Source organism: Myotis yumanensis, unplaced genomic scaffold (assembly GCF_028538775.1).
Source record: "Myotis yumanensis isolate MYYU_CA2020_CCGP unplaced genomic scaffold, mMyoYum1.0.hap1 SCAF_16, whole genome shotgun sequence".
Lineage (NCBI taxonomy): Eukaryota > Metazoa > Chordata > Mammalia > Chiroptera > Vespertilionidae > Myotis > Myotis yumanensis.
In genome coordinates, this window is record NW_027223767.1 from 50,642,280 (window position 1) to 50,660,380 (window position 18,101).

General features: G+C 63.6%; 2 protein-coding genes across 3 annotated transcripts in view; both read right to left on the reverse strand.

The window, feature by feature from the left end:
* Positions 1–8,581: 8,581 nt before the first annotated feature.
* Positions 8,582–13,303, reverse strand: FOXJ1 (forkhead box J1). The gene is made up of 3 exons (XM_070394452.1): positions 13,188–13,303; positions 12,010–12,674; positions 8,582–10,375 (listed from the first exon to the last, which is right to left on the reverse strand). Exons 2-3 carry the CDS (start codon positions 12,505–12,507, stop codon positions 9,608–9,610), a joined length of 1,266 nt encoding a protein of 421 aa, XP_070250553.1. The 5' UTR covers positions 12,508–12,674; positions 13,188–13,303; the 3' UTR covers positions 8,582–9,607.
* Positions 13,304–14,454: 1,151 nt separating this feature from the next.
* RNF157 (ring finger protein 157) overlaps positions 14,455–18,101 on the reverse strand; it is a 61,619-nt gene continuing 57,972 nt past the window's right edge. Inside the window, exon 19 of one of the 2 annotated variants that reach the window (XM_070395576.1) lies at positions 14,455–17,043. In XM_070395576.1, the coding sequence (XP_070251677.1) occupies positions 16,922–17,043 (122 nt within the window). In that variant the 3' untranslated portion in view covers positions 14,455–16,921. The remainder of the gene's footprint in view (positions 17,044–18,101) is intronic. The other variant, XM_070395577.1, reaches the window with a different exon arrangement.

Here is an 18,101-nt window from a genome sequence, read left to right on the forward strand (position 1 = left end):
GTGGTTTTTTCTTCTTCTTCTTGAAATCCTTTTATATATAAAATGAAAGGAAGCCCAGGAGCGGACAGCTGTTGTTCGCTTTCTTACGGAAGAGAGAGCGAAGGAAACTTTTAGTGTGCTTTCAGCCACGTGTAGGGTCAAACCTGCAATTTGGTTTTTAAAAATATTTTTTAAAAATTGATTTCAGAGAGAAAGGGAGAGGGAGAGGGAGAGGGAGAAACATCGATGATGAAAAAAACACACGAAACATCGATGAGAATCATTGAGTGGCTGCCTCCTGCACGCCCCCTACTGGGGATCCAGCACACAACCCAGGCATGTGCCCTGACCTGGAATTGATCGGTGACCTCCTGGTTCAGAGGTCAATGCTCAACCACTGAGCCGCACTGGCCAGGCTACATATTGATTTCAGAGCAAGGGAGAGAGAGAGAGAGAGAGAGAAACATTATGAGAGAGAAACATTGATCGGCTGCCTCCCACACGTGTAACTTGGGCAAGTGCCTTGACCAGAAATCGAATCCGCCACCTTTATAGTGTACGGGACCACGCTCCAACCAACCGAGCCACACCGGCCAAAGCTACAATTTGGCTTTAAAACTATTTTTTAAAATTCAATGTAATTCTATTCAAACTACAAAGAAGGTACATATGCCCTCCTCTGCCTTGACCCCCAGGCGGTTACTCTGTCCCAGAAGGAACCGCAGTTATAACTTTCTGGATGGAGATATACGAACCCAGGCATATTATACACAGAATAACCTCCCTTCTCTCTCTCTCTCTCTTTCTCTCCTTCCCTCCTTCCTTCTCTCCCTTCCCCTCTCTCTAAAAAAAGCAATAGAAAAAATATCCTAGGGTGAGGATTAACAACAACAAAAATATATCCTTTCCTGGAGCCTGCATGTTCACTTCATAGTACACCTTTGTTTTCCCCTCCAGGTGAGCTTTAAAAGCATTTTCCCAACTGCAAATTGAATCCCCCTGAGTAAACTGGCTTGAACTCAGGTCCTCAAAGAGGCTGGGGGTGTCCCCAGGGGACGTGCCCACTTGAGGAATGGAGGCCAAGTGTGACCCGGGAGAGGGAGGGCTGGCAGGCTGGACCAGGGCCTCCTGGCGGAGCTTGTGAAGTGGCCCACAGCCCAGGGGAAGGGCGCACAGGCCGGGGCTGGACCCCGCTGAGGGCAGATCAAAGGCCGAGTGACAACAGTGAGAGGAAAGCTAGGCTGCAGGGGCAGGCGGTGTCAGGAGGGGGACAGGAAGGCCTGGGCTGCCCAGCACCTGGGGCGGGTGAGCCACACAGCTGTGATGAGCAAGTGAACAAACAACTAAGTGATGGCTACACCCAGGAGGCCAAGGGAGGAGCAGGGGCGAGGAGGGAGGACCGCAGGGATGAGACGACCTGGGGGGGGAGGGGAGGCGGGAGGGGGTGTTCCCAGAGTGGGGAGTCGAGAGGAAAGAGGTTCATGCGCCTTTGGAGGCAGCTGTGAGCTTCCGGGGCCTGAACATCACTGCAACATGCTCGCAGGGAGCGGGCACACCTCGCGGAGCTGGGGGGAGAGCCGCTGTTCCCTCTGTGCACCCCAGTCCCCCCCACACCTGTCACGGTGGGCAGGGCAGGCCCCGGGAGCGGGTGGGAGTATGTCCCACGTGGCGGCTGACTCCTGCCCTCCCCCTGCTCTCCCTGGGGCATCTTCAGGCTCCAGGACGCCCCTGCTGCTTTCTAGAAGCCTCTGGGAGGGTTTTGAGGACGCGTCTGTGCCGCAGGGGGGCGCGCTCCCCCCGCTAACCCAGGAGCTGAACCCCAGTCCGGGCGGGGAGGGCCTGAGGCGGCCACGAGGGGGCGCCCGACACCGCCTGTGCGCGTCCGCCGCGCCCCGGGAGCTGGCTGTCCCGGGAGGGGGTGCAGGGAAGAGGGAGCGGGCGGAGCGCAGGTGGATAAGGGGGCAGTGGGCCTGGAGCGGAGAGGGACGTGGGGGAGGGGGGAAGCCGATAAGCGAGAAAACTCGGGGCGCGAGGAGGCGTGTGCCTGGGCCAGCGCCTCGGCCTCTCTTTCCGCTGCCCCACGGCCTCACCGGCCGGGAGCGGGGTCCGAGCCAGCGGCCGAGGCAATGTCAGCCGCTGGCACCCGCGGCATTTCCGTCCCGCGGCTCCAGGCAACGGAGGACGCCGGCGCCCGACAGCCTCCGCGGAGGTGCGGGGCCACCTGCCCCCGCCGCCTGCCCCGCGCGCCCCCGCCGCCCCGCGCGCCCCGCGGACCCCCCGGGCGGACTCCCACCACCCCGCGCCCCCACCCTGGGGCGCATTCTCACAGCCCGCAGCCCCAGCCGGGAAGATCTGGCTCCCCCGGGCCGTTCGCCTTGAACGTGACTCAGCGCTTTCTCTGTGCCAGGCTCAGGCCCCCCCTCGCGTACCCCCCCCCACCCCGTCACCCTAACCCTCCCACCTTGTGGGTTCTACCCCCACGGGAGGCCCGGGCCCTCCTGGCCGCACGCTGGCTTCCTCCCGGAGCCCCTCGGCCTGTGGACCCCCCGCGGGCGCCTGGAACAGGTGTGTCCGGAGCGGGGACAAGAAGCCCTGACCACGGCCCTTTCCAGGGCTTGGTCCCCGCTCTCCCCGCTCCTCTCCGGCTCAGTCCTGGAGCGTCCCTGCACCTCTGGGCTTTAACCTGACCTTCACCGGAGGCCCGGGACTGCATCTGAGCCCGGCCCCTGCCCTTCCTGTCTGTGGGTCCGCTCACCAGCAGGCCCCGCTGTCTCCACGCACAACCTGGGCTGGCCTTCCGCAGTGCCCTCCCGCCCCTCCCCAAGTGGGCTCCACTCACTCACTAACTCATACGGTCATTCCGTCACCTGGGGCTCGGCAGTGTCTGCCCCGGGCCTGCTCCTTCAGGCTGGATTGATCTCCCGTGTGTGGCCGCATCTTTGGGGGTCACTCATGCCTGGCTCGCCTCCTAGGCTGGAACTCCCCTTCCCCGGTGGAGGTCATCTATGTGGAGGGGCCTGGGAGCTGGACTGGGAGTTTGGTGGAGGTCAAAGTTCAAGCCCAGTGTAGGGACCGCTCTCAGCTGGGCTCTGACCCCAGGTCATGGGGACACTCAGCTCCAGGGTTAGGGGAGAGATTAGAAATCAGTTTCCTCCTCTGCAAACTGAGGGCTGGGCCTGCTCCCTGGTCCAGGCCACATGGAACCAGCCACACAGTGCCCTGGGCCCCTCCCCAAACTGCCTCAGACAAGAGCTCCCTGGGCCGGAGGGTGGCAGAGCCTTGGAGCTGAGCCCTGGGAGGGGGCCAGGTGGGGGGCTGCTGCTCTTCATGACCCCCCCCCACCGTTCGCAGGGTGCTTGACCTAGTTGGTGATTCTCTCCCCCCTCCTTGGATTCCTTCTGGGGCTGGGAGACCCCCAGTGTCCCACTCAGGACAATGGAACCCACATGTGTAATAGGGAGGCCAGAGAGACCCGGGGAACGTGGATGGGGCATGAGCCCTGGCCCTCGGTGAGTTGGCCCAGGACACTGCCTGCACGCCACCCCCCTCTCCAGGACTGGCCTTGAACAGGTGGTCTCCACCCGGCCTTCCTGGTGAGACAGTGCCAGCTCCGGGCCCAGCCTCGCAACCAGGCCACCCCCCCAGGCCACCCCACCAGCCCAAGGTTAATCTTCAGCCAATCCCAGGCACTGGAGGCTCTGCTCTCAGGCCTCACAGACCTCCTGGCCTCAGCTAGAGGCTGGGCAGCAGCGCCACCAGGGCCCGTCCTGGTGCCCAGTGGGGTGGGACCAGGCAGGGGCAGCTGAGCTGGGCACAGCTCTGTCCTGGTGACCTTGTAGCTGGGGTGCAAATAGGTGAAAGGCCTGCTTGCTGACCCTGTGGTTTTTTTGGGGGGAGGGGTCCTTGAATGCCGGTTTCTCCACACCAGCCCTGCCTCTTGGCTCCCCATGATCCTCACTCCCAGGACAGAGGCCCCAGGGCAATGGGGGGGGGCAGAGGAGCAGATGAGAATGAGGCGGGCCTCTTCCACCTCCCTCCACCCCTTCCTCCTTGCCCATGTCCCTTCTCCCTCCCTCCCCACCTGACTCCCACCTGCCACAGGTCCACTCAGCTTCAGCGGACACGCAAGGCCCCCGCTGTCCCTTTTATTGCCCCACCCACACCCACAGCGTCAGCAAAAGGGCTGCTTACTTGTCCAGAGCAGGGCAGCGTGGGGCTTTCCGCCCAGACCCTGCTCACCTGATCGCTCTCTCCCCAACCTCTGCAGCCCGGGGCCCCCAGAAACCCCCACTCCCAGCCCCAGCCCCACTGGCTGGGAACCCCTTCATGTTTACTGTCTGCAGTCGAAACCTGCCAAGGCTCCTTAGCTGTTTCTCTACCTTTTATCCATCTGCCCAGCCAGCACATTCATTCATTCATTCATTCATTCATTCCTTAGGAAATCGGGGGCCGTGTGCTTGATGCTGCAAATGTAGAAAGCAGCAAGACAGGCAGGTTCTGTGCCTGCGGGAGTCTGCAGACCCCAGAGCTTCTGAGATGGGCAACTCTGAGGCAGGGTCTGTATGTCACTCCTCCCGCCGCTGGGACCGCCCACCCACCCACCCTGGCCCAGCACAGCAACTTTAAGCAAGTTGGCGAAACTGGAATATCATGTGGAAATAGGGACCGGGCTTGGTGCCCAGATGAGGCAGGAAGAGGGCAGGGTGGTCTGGGGCGGGGCAGGGCCCCTGACAGAGCCCGTGGGTGGCTCTGCGTACACACAGCAGCCTCTGCTCAGCTTCGCTCCCTGGGCAAACAGCCTGGAGGGCTGTGGGCAGTGCTGTGGCTTCAAAGGGCCCTGGGGGCCTGGGGGCCATGGGCGGGGGTGCTGTGTGCAGGCGGCCTGCTCTCCCCAGTTGCTGGAGTCTTGCTGTCCCAGGAGCTCAGGGAGCTGCTTCCTTCCAGGGGAAAGAGGGTCTGAGCCCCTCCTGCCCTCCGAGCAAGCGAGCTAGCGCGGGGCAGGGCTAGGGGCTGTGCGGAGCTGGGGGCAGGGCATGGAGACCTTGGTCCTATCACCCCTGGTGAGTGTGCACCAGCCTCTCCCTGCACTGCACCCCCCAGGCTGGTTGGCTTCTGGGGGACAGTGCCCTCCAGCTGATCCCTGCCCGCTGCTGACCACACAAGGAAAGTTCAGGCCCCAGCATGCCCGCTGGGTGACTCTGACCTGTCCCTGTCCCACCTGGAGCCCCTGAGTGGGACAGACACATGTGCCTCAGGAGGCTGGTGACCCCCAGGGCCCCCATGTGCCCCCTGGCTCACACGGTCAGCGCAGCCCCAGCATGGGTGGCCTCACAGAGCCCCCCAGGGTGCCTCCCCTCCCTTGTCACCCACGTTTTCTCCTCATTACACAAGAGTGTGTCAGCAGGACCTGGGCCACTCTCCACCCCATTGTTAACGCAGCGCCCCCCCCCCCCCCCCATCTCCACCCCAGACAGGCTCAGGCCTGCCCGCTGCCCCCTGCTGCGAGGCCAAATACACCTGTTTACCTTTGGGCCTGGCCCAGGATGGAAGTGCGCCTGGCTCCGGCCCACCTCCTCCCCACCTGCCCTCACACCCCCTCTTCCCCGCCCCCCAGCTCCCTCTCTTCCTTCTGAAAGTCTGTGCGTGTGGGTGGGGGGTGGAGAGCGGTTCCATCCTCAGCTCAGCTCTGCAGGCGCCTGGCCTTCTGCTGGGGGACAACCTGGAGTCCGGAGCTGAGGGGATCCCAGGCGGCTGGAGCCTGTGGGGGCCCGGCCAGGGGAACAGGATGTGCTCTGGGCAGGGAGGGGAAGGGCCTCCAGCTCCAAGCTCCTGCCCTCTGCCCGCACCACATGGAAGCTGGGGCGAAGGGGACCACTTAGGAGACAGAAAAGCAGCTTCTTCTTTGGGAAGGCTGCCCCAACACCTAAAAGTGAAGCAGTTGAGGGGCTTCTCACCTCAAAGGCGGGGATTAAAGGAGATGAGGAACCTGCTCAAAGCCACACAGCTTAAAGGAGACAGGACTGCCCGGCCGGTGTGGCTCAGTGATTTTGAGCATCAACCCATGAACCAAGAGGTCACCCACCGGTTGGATTCCCGGTCAGAGCAGATGCCAGGGTTGCGGCTCGATCCCCAGTAGGGAGCGTGCAGGAGCCGACTGATGTTTCTCTCTCATGGATGTTTCTATCTCTCTATCCTTATCCTTTCCCCTCTCTCTAAAATCAATAAAACATATATATATATATATATAAAAGAGAGATGAAGAAGAAGAAGAAGGAGGAGGAGGAGGAGGAGGAGGAGGAGGAGGAGAAAGGGAGAGAGAGAGAGAGAGAGAGAACCCCCCCCAGTGCAACTCATGACCCTGTATTGGGATGCTGGGCCGGAGAGAAGCATCAGTGGGGCCATCTGCAAACTTTGAATGGGTCGGTGGTGAGATGGGATTACCAGGTCCATGTCCATGTCCTGATGGTGACGGTGGCAGGAGGGTTTGCAGGGCTGTCCTTGCTCTAAGGACATATACACTCCAGTAGTTTGTGCCAATGGGTGTTGTGTCTGCAGCTCACTGTCACATGCTGCAGGGTTATTCTGACTGGGGCCATCAGTAACTATGAGGTAAATGAACAGCTTCTTAAAAAGCCACCAGGGCATGCCCGGCCGGCGTGGCTCAGCGGTTGAGCATCGACCTCTGAACCAGGAGGTCAGTTTGATTCCCGGTCAGGGCACATGCCTGGGTTGCGGGCTCAATTCCCAGCGTGGGGCGTGCAGGAGGCAGCCGATCAATGATTCTCTCTCATTATTGATGTTTCTCTCTCTCTCTCTCGCCCTCTCTCCCCCTTCCTCTCTGAAATCAATACTATATATATATATATTCTACGTTCAAAGGCTGTTAAATCCCGTTGTTTACCCATATCTTCAGAAAAAAAATCACTTCTGCTGTCTTGGTAAACAACCTGCTTCCCTATTTATAATGGTCTGGCCCTCTAGCAACTTCAGCGTGAAATTATAGCTAATTTGCCTACAAACGTCAGGTGGTCATAATAACCTGACCACTCAGTGTATAAACAAATAAGAAATAAAACTGAAAGCCATCGGACAGGGACAAGCAGGAGGGATGAGCTCTGAAACTCACGCTTCCCTCTTCAGATGCTGCCTGCTCAGCGAGTGGGAAGCCCAGTGCACCCGCCCCCTCGGCTTTGGTATCGTCTGGGGACCCTGAATCAGTGTTGGTGCCTGGACCCCAGCACAGGGATTTTCAGGGGTGCCTGGTCATTCCCCTACAGCCAGGGCTGAGCCCCACCTCTGCGCTCTCCTCGGCCTTTCCTCGCCGCCTTGGGCAGCTCTGCCTGCCCGACCTTGCCCCTCTCCCCCCAGCACAGCGGAGGCAGAGGATGAGGTGGGGGAGAGGGCGGCAGGCCCACCGGTCAATCAGAGATGTGACCCCTTTGGCCAGGGCTGGAGGCTGATCTTGGGGGCCAGTGGAGAAGGCCAGAGCCCCCCCCCCTACTACTTCCCCACTGCTGGGGGCCAGTAGAGAGTTGGGCTGGTGGGTGGTGGGCGGTGAAAGGAGTCGTGGAGTGAGGCGGCCTCAGTCTGCTGTGGGAAGAGGCTGGGCTGGCTTCTGGGCTCAGCAAGGCCCCAACCCCACCCGCCCTGCAGTGTGCGCCCTTCTGAAATATTTGGAATCATTAGCAAGTGAAAGCAGCAAGTTAGCAAGGGGAATGCAGGCTGGCCTAGAGCCAAGCCCCAGTGAAGGGAAAGAAAGGGCTTGGGTGAGAAAGGGAGAAAGGGGTCCTGGAGGCTGGGCAGGACTGTGCGGGAGATGCCCGTTTGTGCCAGGGTGTGTGTGTGTGTGTGTGTGTGCGCGCGCGCGTGTGCCCGCGCGAGCTGGGGGAGGAGCTGTGCACCCCCAGGGTGTGCTTGTGGGGCTGAGTGGAGAAGTGGGTTCCAGACAAAGCTGGGGGGCGGGGATTGAGAGATGCCACACTGTGTCACTCACACACACAAGTTCTGCGCCTCAGTTTCCCCATCAGAACCCTGGTAGGCTGGGTTCCTCACAGCGCAGACCGGCCAGTGTGAGAGGGGGGAGGGTCTGGGCACGCAAGCTCCCCCGGTGGCCGCCTCCTGCTCCAGCCTGCACTGGGCCTGGCAGGGAAGGCACGGGCTGGGTGGGAGTGGGGGCCTGGGACGGGGCCCTCTGACCTCACACCCTGTCCCCTCCAGGAAGGGACCGAGGGAGGGAGGTGCTGGAGACTGGCCCAGGCCAGGGAGGGTACATTCAGGCAGACAAGCCCAGGCAGGCCCTCACGGCGGGACGCTCAGCGGAGCCCTGGGCAGGCGCGGCCTATGAGAGTCCCCAGGGCGGGGGTGGGGGGGCGGTGCCTCCTTTTTCACACACTCCTGGGGGCTGTGGGTTGCTTATCCCCATTGTGCAGATGGGGGCACTGAGGCCCGGGCTGCCTCTCCCCTTTCTCCCTGGGACAGTCATGGGGGGCATGTTTCAGTGACCCCCGAACTCCCTCCCAACCCTTGCCCTGCAGCACCGACGAGAAACCCCCCTCCACACGGTGCCCTTGCCTTTTCCCAAAGAAAGTTGCAAAAAGGTCCATTTGCAGATTTAAAAAAATTTTATTTTCAAAAAAAATTTTTTATTGTAAATAACTTTCCATGAAAAAGGTTAAATTGCCCCGTGGGGCAGGAGGATGGATTCGGGATGCAGCCTGGGGTGCTGGGCAGGGGGGGCGAGACACTCCCTCCCACAAGTGCAGGGGGGCACGGGCGACCCCCACCCCTTCCTGGTCCCGGCGGTTCTAGCAAGCTGGGCATCCCTCCCGGTTAAACCTCAGCTATAGTGACACTCACTACGTTAGTCTGTCTGCCCCTCCCCCCTGCAGCTTGGCTACCCCTGCCCCCAACTCCCCAGAACCCCAACTCCTCACTACTGTCAGCCTCCTGTCGGGCTCAAAAATTAGGGGTTTCCCACCTCGCCCCTGCCCCCTGTGGAGATGGGCCAGGAGAAGACTCCGGAGGCCTTAGGAAGTCTCCCTGCCCCATGGGCACCCGGACCGCACCTCTCTCCTCTCTGCCCCTCCCAGCTCCGCTGCCTACTGCCCGCCCGGCCCTGGGAGGCTTTGCCCGGAGAGGCCTCCGGGGGTTAATTTGCAGTCACCTAATTAGCATTTGCTGTACCTGGGAATTTTTTCTGGATAGAGACCTGGGGGTGGGGAGGGGGTGAGGATGGAGAAAGGAGAACCTTTTGAAGCCAAAGTGCCCAAGTGGGCCCTGTCCTCTGGCTCCCCGGCCCCAGCCCGGCCAGGGCCCCTCAGGCGGCAGCGCTCACAACGCAGGGCTGTTAGCTGGTCCCTGGGGCAGGGCAGCTGAGGGTCAATGAAACACTGTGTGTATGGGGGCCAGGAGGGGAGGCAGCGAGTCACTGGTCCTGAGCCCCACTTCTCAGCCTCCGGGGCTGGAATCCGAGGGCAGCCCAGGCTGGGGGATGTGTGGCCCCGTGGTGCCAGCTCGGGAGACGTGGCCCAGCCCCTGTCTGGGCAGTGGGGTTCCACGGGCCTGTGTTGGGGGGCAGTCTGGGCCCTGACTTGGGTGCTGTCCGCAGGTGGGGGCGGGGCCCGGCCTCTTACAAGAAGGCGCCCACACTGGCCCAGTCTTGCAGGTCGGCAGCGAGGGTGGCGTCCCCGGCCTCGAAGAGGGGCTCGGGGGGCAGGCAGCCGCTGCCGCTCTCGTCCCACGGGTGCTGCAGGAAGGACGTGGCCAGGAAGGTCTCGTCGAAGTCCAGGCTGTCGGCAGCCTGCTCCACCGAGGGCCCCCACGTCGCGGGGCAGTCGATGTGGTGGCCGTGGACGGTGAGGTCCACGTCCCCGTGCGAGGCGGGGCTCAGCGGGGGGCTCAGCTCCAGGGCCTCCAGCGCGCCCAGCTCCCCGCCCAGGGCGCCGGAGTGGAAGACCGCCTCCCAGTCAAAGTTGCCTTTGAGGGGCTCCAGCTCACCCTGCTCCTCCGGGGTCAGCAGCAGGGTGCTGGGGGGCCGGGGCGCCTTGGCCACCCGCTTGGGCAGCGGCTGTTTGCGCTTGTGCCCGAGCCTGCCCTCGCCCGCACCCCAACCCACCTCCCCGGTGGCCTCCTCGAACTCCCGCAGCAGCTGCTGGGCCTCGGTGTTCACGGCCAGGGGCCCGGCCCATGGCGCGGCGCTGGGCTTCTGCTCGGCCTGGCGGGCGAAGGCCGGGTGGATGTGGACCGGGGTCAGCCGCCGCTTCTTGAAGGCCCCGCTCAGCAGGCGCTCAGCGTACTGGGGGTCGATGCGCCAGAAGCCGCCCTTGCCCGGCTCGTCCTTCTCCCGCGGCACTTTGATGAAGCACTTGTTCAGGGACAGGTTGTGGCGGATGGAATTCTGGGCACAGGACAGAGGAGGGAGGAGGATGCTGAGCGGGGAGGAAGGGTCAGTGGCTGCCAGTGCTCCCGCCTGTCTCCTCCCCTCTTCTCTCGGTGGGGGAGGGGGAGGCGGCTCTGGGACACCAGCCACAGGGCCCCCGGAGCCAGGAGTGCCGTCGGGGGCTTTTATTCCCCGTTGCCGGGATATCTGCCTGCTCAGTCATCCGAGCCCGAGCCACAGGGTGGTTTCAGTGCCACCCTGTCCTGCCCGCCCACCCCTCACCCCACCGCTTGCAGCCTCTGGCCAAACGCCTCAGCTCCCCCAGGGCCTGGCCTGGCCGGCCCTCTCTGTTTGTGGAGTGAGAGGGTTGGGGTGGGCGGCCCGGGGTGACCTGAGGTGTGAGGGGGTGTGTGTCCTCACGCCTGCGTGCACAGGGGTGTGTGTAGGGATGAGGTGTGGTAGGAGCCGATGGCTTTCCTTTGTTGAGCCAGCCGCTGGCCAGGGCCTTGCCCCCCGCCCCTCCTCCCACCAGGCTGTTTGGCCTCAGTTGATTATTACCCAGCAAAGAGCATAGCGCTCATTCCTGGGCCCACTTCCCGCAGTCGGGGCTCCACAGGCTTGTGGGGGGGAGCGGGGGTCTGTGCCTTCTCGCCAAGGCTGCGGAGGGCCTCGCCCGGGTCAGGGCCCAAGCAAGTGAAGAGCAGCGGGGACTGTGATGTGCGGCCTGCTGCTGCGGGTGCCCCAGGGGCCTCTGTCCCCAACCAGGCCCTGATCCCCGACTCTCAGGGCAATGCCTGCCCCGCCTCAGATCACCATCCTGCCGCATTCATTCCTAGTTGCGTCGTCTTATCCAAACCAGGATGGGGACGGGGGTCGGGGGCCTGGACAGCGGGGCGGACGGGTGGGGGTGGGTAGTGCCCCTTGGCAAGGCTGGGGTGTTTACATGGCGGCCTGGCCCTGGGCTGCTCTGAAGCCGGAGCTGGAGGCAGAGCCCCTGTGGGAAGCACCTGGCTCAGGTAATTGTCTCCCCAGGGAGCTTGACTGAGAGGAGGGGGAGGAGTGGAGACAGGAAACTGGGGAGCGGCTGGAGTGGGGGCTGGGGCAGCAGCTGTAGGAAGGCCCCATACCTGCTCTCAGACACAGCTGCCTTCACACCCCACAGCACTCGACCCCCTGCCCCCCAAGCCAACTGCAACCAGGCAGGAGGCAGAGCGTGGGCCGATGCTCCAGCTTCCACTTCTGAGCCAGGTCCTGAACACTGTCCCTGGGCAGGGCAGTGTCTAGGAATTCTAGGACTTGGGACAAAAATGTGCCCCTCGTCCATCACCACCTTCCCCCAGGGGGCTGTGTCCATGGCAAAGTCTGGCCCTGGTCTTTGGGCTGAGCCCCTTGGATGGGTGACAAGTGTTTGCCCTTTGAACTCAGCACCCTCACCCCTAAAGCCCTCTGAACAGCCTCCCTCTCTTAAGTCAAAAGAGAGGCATTTCCAAGCACTGGGCTCCCCCAGGGCCTCCCTCCAGGGCCTCCCTCCCGTGGGTCCCTGGCTACTTGACCCGGATCTGAGAGAAGTGAGTGAGTCCCTGCAAGAATGGAGGAGGAGGGGGCACGGGAGGAGGCTGGGAAGGAGCCGCCGCAACCCACACCTCCCCTACCTGCCAGGTGGGATCGGCGTGGCGGAAGTAGCAGAAGTTGTCTGTGATCCATTTGTAGATGGCCGACAGGGTGATCTTGGTGGCCTTGCTGGCCTGCATGGCCATGCAGATGAGCGTGGCGTACGAGTAGGGCGGCTTCACGCTCGGGTTGGTGGTGTAGTCCACGTCGTCGGGGGGCGGAGCCTGTAGCCCCGAGGGCGAGCTCCCCGACGTGCACGAAGATGTGGGCTTGCCCGGCGTGTGCGGCTGCCCCAGGCAGGCGGGGTCCGCCGCCAGGGGGGACCCGGGCGCTGCCGAGCCCGGCACCTGATGGTAGCCGTGGGGGTCGGTGCCCCCCGGGGGCAGGGTGGGCGCCTTGGCGTTGAGAATGGAGAACTCCTGCAGCCACTGCAGGCTGGTCAGGCTGTCATCCAGGGCGTCGGGCTCCTCCAGGCCGCCCTCCGGCCCCGCCTCCTCCGCCGCCCCTGCGCCCGAGAGGCGCAGCCAGCTCTCCGCCATGTCTGCGGGGACTCTCCGAAGGGGCGGTCAGCACCCACGGCTGAGCCCCGGTGGCCCGCCGCGCTCTCCGGCCCGCTGACTCCCGCGGCTCCAGTTACACCGCCTCCCGGACGCGCGCTTCCATCCCGCGACCTGGGGGTCGCCTCCTCCGAATGCGAACGTGGGGCCTGCGGGGACCGCGGCGGGAGCTGAGCGCTTTCCCCACCCCGGGGGCAGGGGCGTGGGGGGGGGGGTTCCTCTAAAGTCGTTCCGCAGCTGCGAGGGTGTGTTAGGGCTGAGGTCTGGGAAGCAGGACCGACCCCCGAAGGGACCGCCTCGCTTCATTTCCTCTTCGAGGTTGAAGAGGAGACGCTATTAGCCAAGTGAAGGGAGAGGGTAGGAGCATTCCAGTCGGTCCCGTTCTCCCCAAGAGCGGGAAGTCAGACACCCCCACCCCAACTCAGGGGAAGGGGCGAGGGAGCCCGCGAGGGCAGGACGACAGGGCGGGGGCCCGGGAAGGTCGTCTGATCTTTGAAAAGGGATATTCGGATGGGAGGTCAGGGGAAGGAAGGGATCGGGGCGGAATGTCAGGTACCCCAACGCCGCAGAGGTCAGTTTCCAGGCCACCACTTGCTGCGGGACGCACGGGAGAGCGCGCTGCCGCCCACCTTCCGCGGCCCGCAGACCTCTCAGTCCCTTACCTGGCTCAGAGCGCAGCCCGGGCTTAAGGAAGGTTCTGGAAGAAGTTACCACCACCCCCGCGGCTCTCTGCCCTCAGCTTGAGGGCCCCGCCAGCAGCCCTCGTCTTCCCCGCAGCCTGAAGGCGCCTCTCTGAGCGCCCGCGGCCCGGGACCCGCGTTAAGTAGCCGCTCCAAAGGCTTCTCCTGCTGCCATGGCGACGCCCCGCCCCCATAAACAGCTTTCGCTGCTGCCATTGGTCAGCGCGTCTCCAAGGTGACCGCGGGCTCTCGCCACTCTCTCCGGCGGTAACTCTCTTGGAACTCCCTCCTTTTGCCTCCCTCTCCCGCGCCACCCAGCCCCCTACCCGCCCGCGGCCCGCGCCTCGCATTCCCGCCCGAGGGGCGCGCGCAAGTTTCGGAGAAGCGCGCGGCTCCGCGCTCCTGCCGACGCGGGCACCCAGGGGAGCCGTTCCCCCCAGGACCCGCACTCCCGCCCTGGCCCCTCCTGCCCCGGCCGCTCCGAGGCGTCTACGGCTCCGGGGACGCAGCCCGGGGCGCGGGGCAATGCCCAGAGGGGGCTCCGACTCGGGAACGGTGGGCTGGGGTCCCATGGCCTCTCCTCCGGGCTGCGAGTGGCATTTCCCCGCGTTCCGCGGCCTGTCCCTCTCTTCCGGTCCCGTGTCGGCTCTGGTGCCCGCGGGCAGGTCCGACTCTCCGCTGCCACCTGCCGCCCAGGTCCGCAGCCATGGCCCGCCCGGATCGCAGACGCACCAAGGCGGGTAGGGTCATCCCTCCCGTTCCCGGTAAGCGGCTGCCTCCCCGCCCCTGACATTCCAGAGGCTTCTTCGGAAATCCTCCCTCCTTCCCAGATATCTGAGGAAGCAGACCCAGCGGGTACAACTCAGAGAACCACGGGCTTCCCAAGTTCTCCCAGCCGGGCCATTTAACCCATCAATTCCACCCCCTTTAAGTGACAGGGACTGTGGCCCTCCCCCCCTGCCCCCGCCTCCCTCCTGTCACCAGCTTCCCTGCTCTTCAATTATGGAGGAGCTGCAGTGTTGGGAGTTCTCGGGTTTAAGGGCAAGGGTGGGGCTGAGGGCCCCTGGCTCAGGCCTCTGCCCAGGAGCTGGAGGGCTGCGGAGGGAAGCCGGTGCCCAGGGGATGGCACATCCACTCCTCCCAGGGGCATGGCCTCCCCTGCCCCTTGCCCTCGCCTCACCTCCACATTCTCCCGAGTGAGAGGTAAAGGGGGCGGGAGAGAGTCAGACAGGAACTCTCTCTCCTTCCTTGTAAACAGTTTTATTCCGTTTTAAGAATCATGCAGCGGCCCATGAACACCGCATCCTGATGTCCCCCCTGTCGTGTACCCATGAGCGTAACTCCAGGGATGAGGGGTACACGGATGGCACAACCGTACAGACACCCCTGCACAGAGCCGGGGTGCAGACCCTAAAGCAAGGTGAGCAGCGAGGGGGCCAGGGTCGGGCGGACAGGACCCTAGCTCTCTCCGGGTGAGATGGCTTCAAGTGTGTGGGTCTGTGCCCCAGAGGTGCCCGGTGTGGGCGTGAACTCTGGTGGGATGGAAAAAGGCTCTGCCAGGAGGCCTGGATCACACCACCTGGAGGCCGTGGGGAGCTCAGACCCCTGTGGTAGGAAGGAGCGACTGGCCCCCAGTTAGCCTGTGCCCGTCCATTCTCTCGGGGGCAGCGGCCTTGTCCCCTCTCAGGCTGAGGACTAGCCTCTGTGGGGGATATCTCTGCTTGCCAACATCTGACCGAGAACAAGGGCGGGGGGGGGGGGGGGGGGAGGGAGAGGGGGGCAGAGGACAGGAAGTGACTGAAAAACAAGGACTCTAGGGCCATCCTATAGCCCAGAGGTCTTAGGTAGGGAACCAAGGCCTAGAAGAACCTTTCTGAGCCTCTCTCCCCCTGGGAGAGGACACAGACCCCCCAGAAAGGGTGTCGGTGACGGCTTCCTCTTAGGGTTCCTGGCCCCTGTGGCTGCTGTTGACCTGCGGCTCCTTCATCTCAGGTAACACCACACCGTGAAGGCTACCTGCCGGGAGAGCAGGTGGGTCTGTGCGCCTCTACCCTAGGCTGAGGGAAGCCCCCTTCCCTGGCGTTTCTGGGGCTCAAACTGGGAGGAACTCAGGGAGTGGGGTTATTGCTCAGATCTCCAATAGGAAAGGGGTGGGGCTGGAAGAATGCCAGGGGGGAGGGAAGGACACGGAGTGGGGCCTGAACCAGTGGAGTCCACGGCAGGATTCCGGAGAGGGCGGACGTGGGAACTCCCTCCAGAAGCTTCGATTCCGGCTTGGCTCACGCCACACCTGTCAGAACAGCAGGTTCCCCCGACCAGGCAGAGCGTGAGCCACAGCCACTGGGCGGCGGGGTGCCGAGCGAGGGCTCGGGGCTCCCTGGGAGGCTTGGCAAGGGCCCCGAGCAGCTCTTCCGGGTGGCAGTTCCAAATCCTAAGACAAGCCATCGGACGGGCACAGCCTGGGCTCCACGTCTCCGCCTCACACATGCTGTTTACAGTTCTGCCTCCCAAGCCCGCGCTCGACCCCCTTTTCCAAAGGCCAACAGACCAAGCGTCTGTCCAAGAGCCGAGGACTCAGCAGAGCCAGCGCAGGGAGGGGCACACCCAGCACTCACGGTCCGGGCAGCCTTGCTCTCGCCAGCGTTTGGGCTGAGGGGGGGTGGGCACGTGACTGGAACACTCTAAGTCTCTAATGAGCCTGTGGAAGGCAGTCCCTCCCCTTGCCCCTCTCAGGCTCAGGAGGACTAGAAGGTGGGGAGGGGGTGATGGGGGGCGGGGAGACTTCCAGGGGTGAAGGCCCTGCCTCCTGCCACCAGCGCCCAGCCCACTGCTGGCCCCCAGCTCAGCGCTCCGCACCGCTCCCTTGGGGAGTCCTGGGTACCAGCTGGAGGGTCCCTGGTCCACCCCCCTCTCAGCCTGTTTCTTCAACTATGAACAAACCGGGGTGGAGACAGGAAACGGGTAAGAATACCACTGGACAGGGCCAGCGTGATGACAGCTCCACGCACCAGAGAGAGGTGGTCACAAATGTGTTTTGAAATGTCACCTTAGGGTGGAGCCCCAGGCCTCCCCGGATTCACCTGATCTAAGACCCTCCCGAGGGCGGTCATGTAACTGGGGGGGGGGGGAGGCGTGTGTCTCAGGTCCAAGGCCTCCTCTCTAAGCAAGACATGAGGCTTAGACCAGCTCGCCTGCTGGAAGCAAGAACTGTCTTTTCAACCGTCTGGTGGGCTGGTACCATTTCTCTTGTCCTTGAAGGAAACTCTGCATATAGTGCAACATGGCTTTGCCTTCTCACGTGTCTCCCTCAAATCCACCCCGAACTGGAGGTTTCAAATTGGAGTTGCTGTCCCTGACACACAAAAACGCCTGCAACGCAGCCGCTCAGACTCCGAGCCTTCTGGTCTACCCGCCACGGAGAAGAGAGATGCTCGAGACGCCAGCCTGTGGGCGTGGCTCCCCTGAAGATCAAGATACAGTGGGAACGTTCCAGAGGGTCTCTGAGGAGGAAGGAGGCGTCCAGCCCCTGCGGAGAGGGCCGGGGTCCTGGTGATGGAAGGCTGGGGGCCGGGAGGAGCAGGCTGGCCTCCACGCCCAGCTCCCACGTGGGTGTAAAAGTCTCCATGTATCCTGCTGAGGATGCCCAGGAGGCCATGGTCCAGTGAGTCCAGGATGGGATGCGGGGACCGGAGGAGGCTCTGGCCTGGGGCGGGCTCTCAGACGGCCAGAGGCCCCCACACGCAGCGCCCGCTCTCGGCATCCTCCAGGCTGCTGGACGACCGGCGCCGACGCCGAGGGTGCCGACGGCTGAGCGCGTTGTCATCGGCCTGCCAGGTGCCTGAGGAGAGAGAGCAAGGTCACAGGGCCAGACCTCGGCCAGGTCCCTGGGTCTCCAGCAGGGCAGCCGGGAGCTGGCGTGGAGGCTGGCAGGATGTGTGTCACCTGAAACTCTGCGTGTGCGGCCACAGCGCGGGAGAGGGAACGGGAGGTGGGCGCCCCTGCCCCACGGGGCCTCTGCGCCCCATGACAGAGGGACACGCAGGCTGTTTCTCGCTTTGTGGACTTGCCCCGGGACCCACTTTAGTGCCTTGTTTTGAAGTCGCCACCAGCTGGCTGCACCACGTGCTATGCTGGACGAGAAAGAAACTGGGCCCAGCTGAGCTTTCCTCCAGCGGGAAGAAGTGTTTGCACCCCGAGTGTCTGCTGGGGGGGGGGGACAGGGCGGGGCAGCAAGTGACTGGCTGCCCAGCAGGGTGCTAGAGACATGGGGGGGGGGCAGTGCTATGGCTTCAGCACCCCGTCCAGCTCTTCACCTTTTTGATCTGAGCAGCTGCCGAGGCTTGCTATCCGCCAGTGTCATCCACCTCAGGAGGCACTAGCCGAGAAACTGGGGGTCCCCTAGGTGTCACCCCTAAACTCCTCACTCTCCCCTCAGGCCCCTGCGGCTCTTCTCTCTCCTTTGCACTCTGCATCCCACCCACCACTGTCCCTCCGTTCACTCCCCAGGCTGCCTAACCTGCCCTCAGGATGGCTGGGCTCCACTCCCGGCTCCTGCCTTCCGGCCTGCATGAGCTTGCGGACTGGGAGAGGTAGGGGAGAGCGCAGAGCGGGGCGCCCACTGGCAGAAGGTGCACAACGGCCAGTGCCCCAGGCTCCGTCCCCCCATGCTCCCCTCTCCGCATCTCCCCCTGCCCGCCCTCCCCGCCCATGGCCCGGCGGCTCCATCCGCGCAGGGAGACGCTCGTGGACAGGCAGGGCCAGGCTGCCCACAGCGCAGGAGGAAGGCCTAACTCGGGACTCCGAGCAGCGGAGCCCCCACCCGCCTCCACAGGTCCCTGCCAGATGAGGCCCAGGGGTCGGAGGGCTCCCCTTCAGCCTGCATGGACGCCCCATTTC

What these genes read in the sequence shown, in the direction of transcription:
- FOXJ1 (XM_070394452.1), bottom strand. Translation starts at nt 12,507, where the DNA reads ATGGCGGAGAGCTGGCTGCGCCTCTCGGGCGCAGGGGCGGCGGAGGAG. An exon ending in ACGCCGATCCCACCTGGCAG is followed by an intron (nt 10,376 to 12,009) that starts GTAGGGGAGGTG and finishes TCCTGTGCCCAG; the next exon opens with AATTCCATCCGCCACAACCT.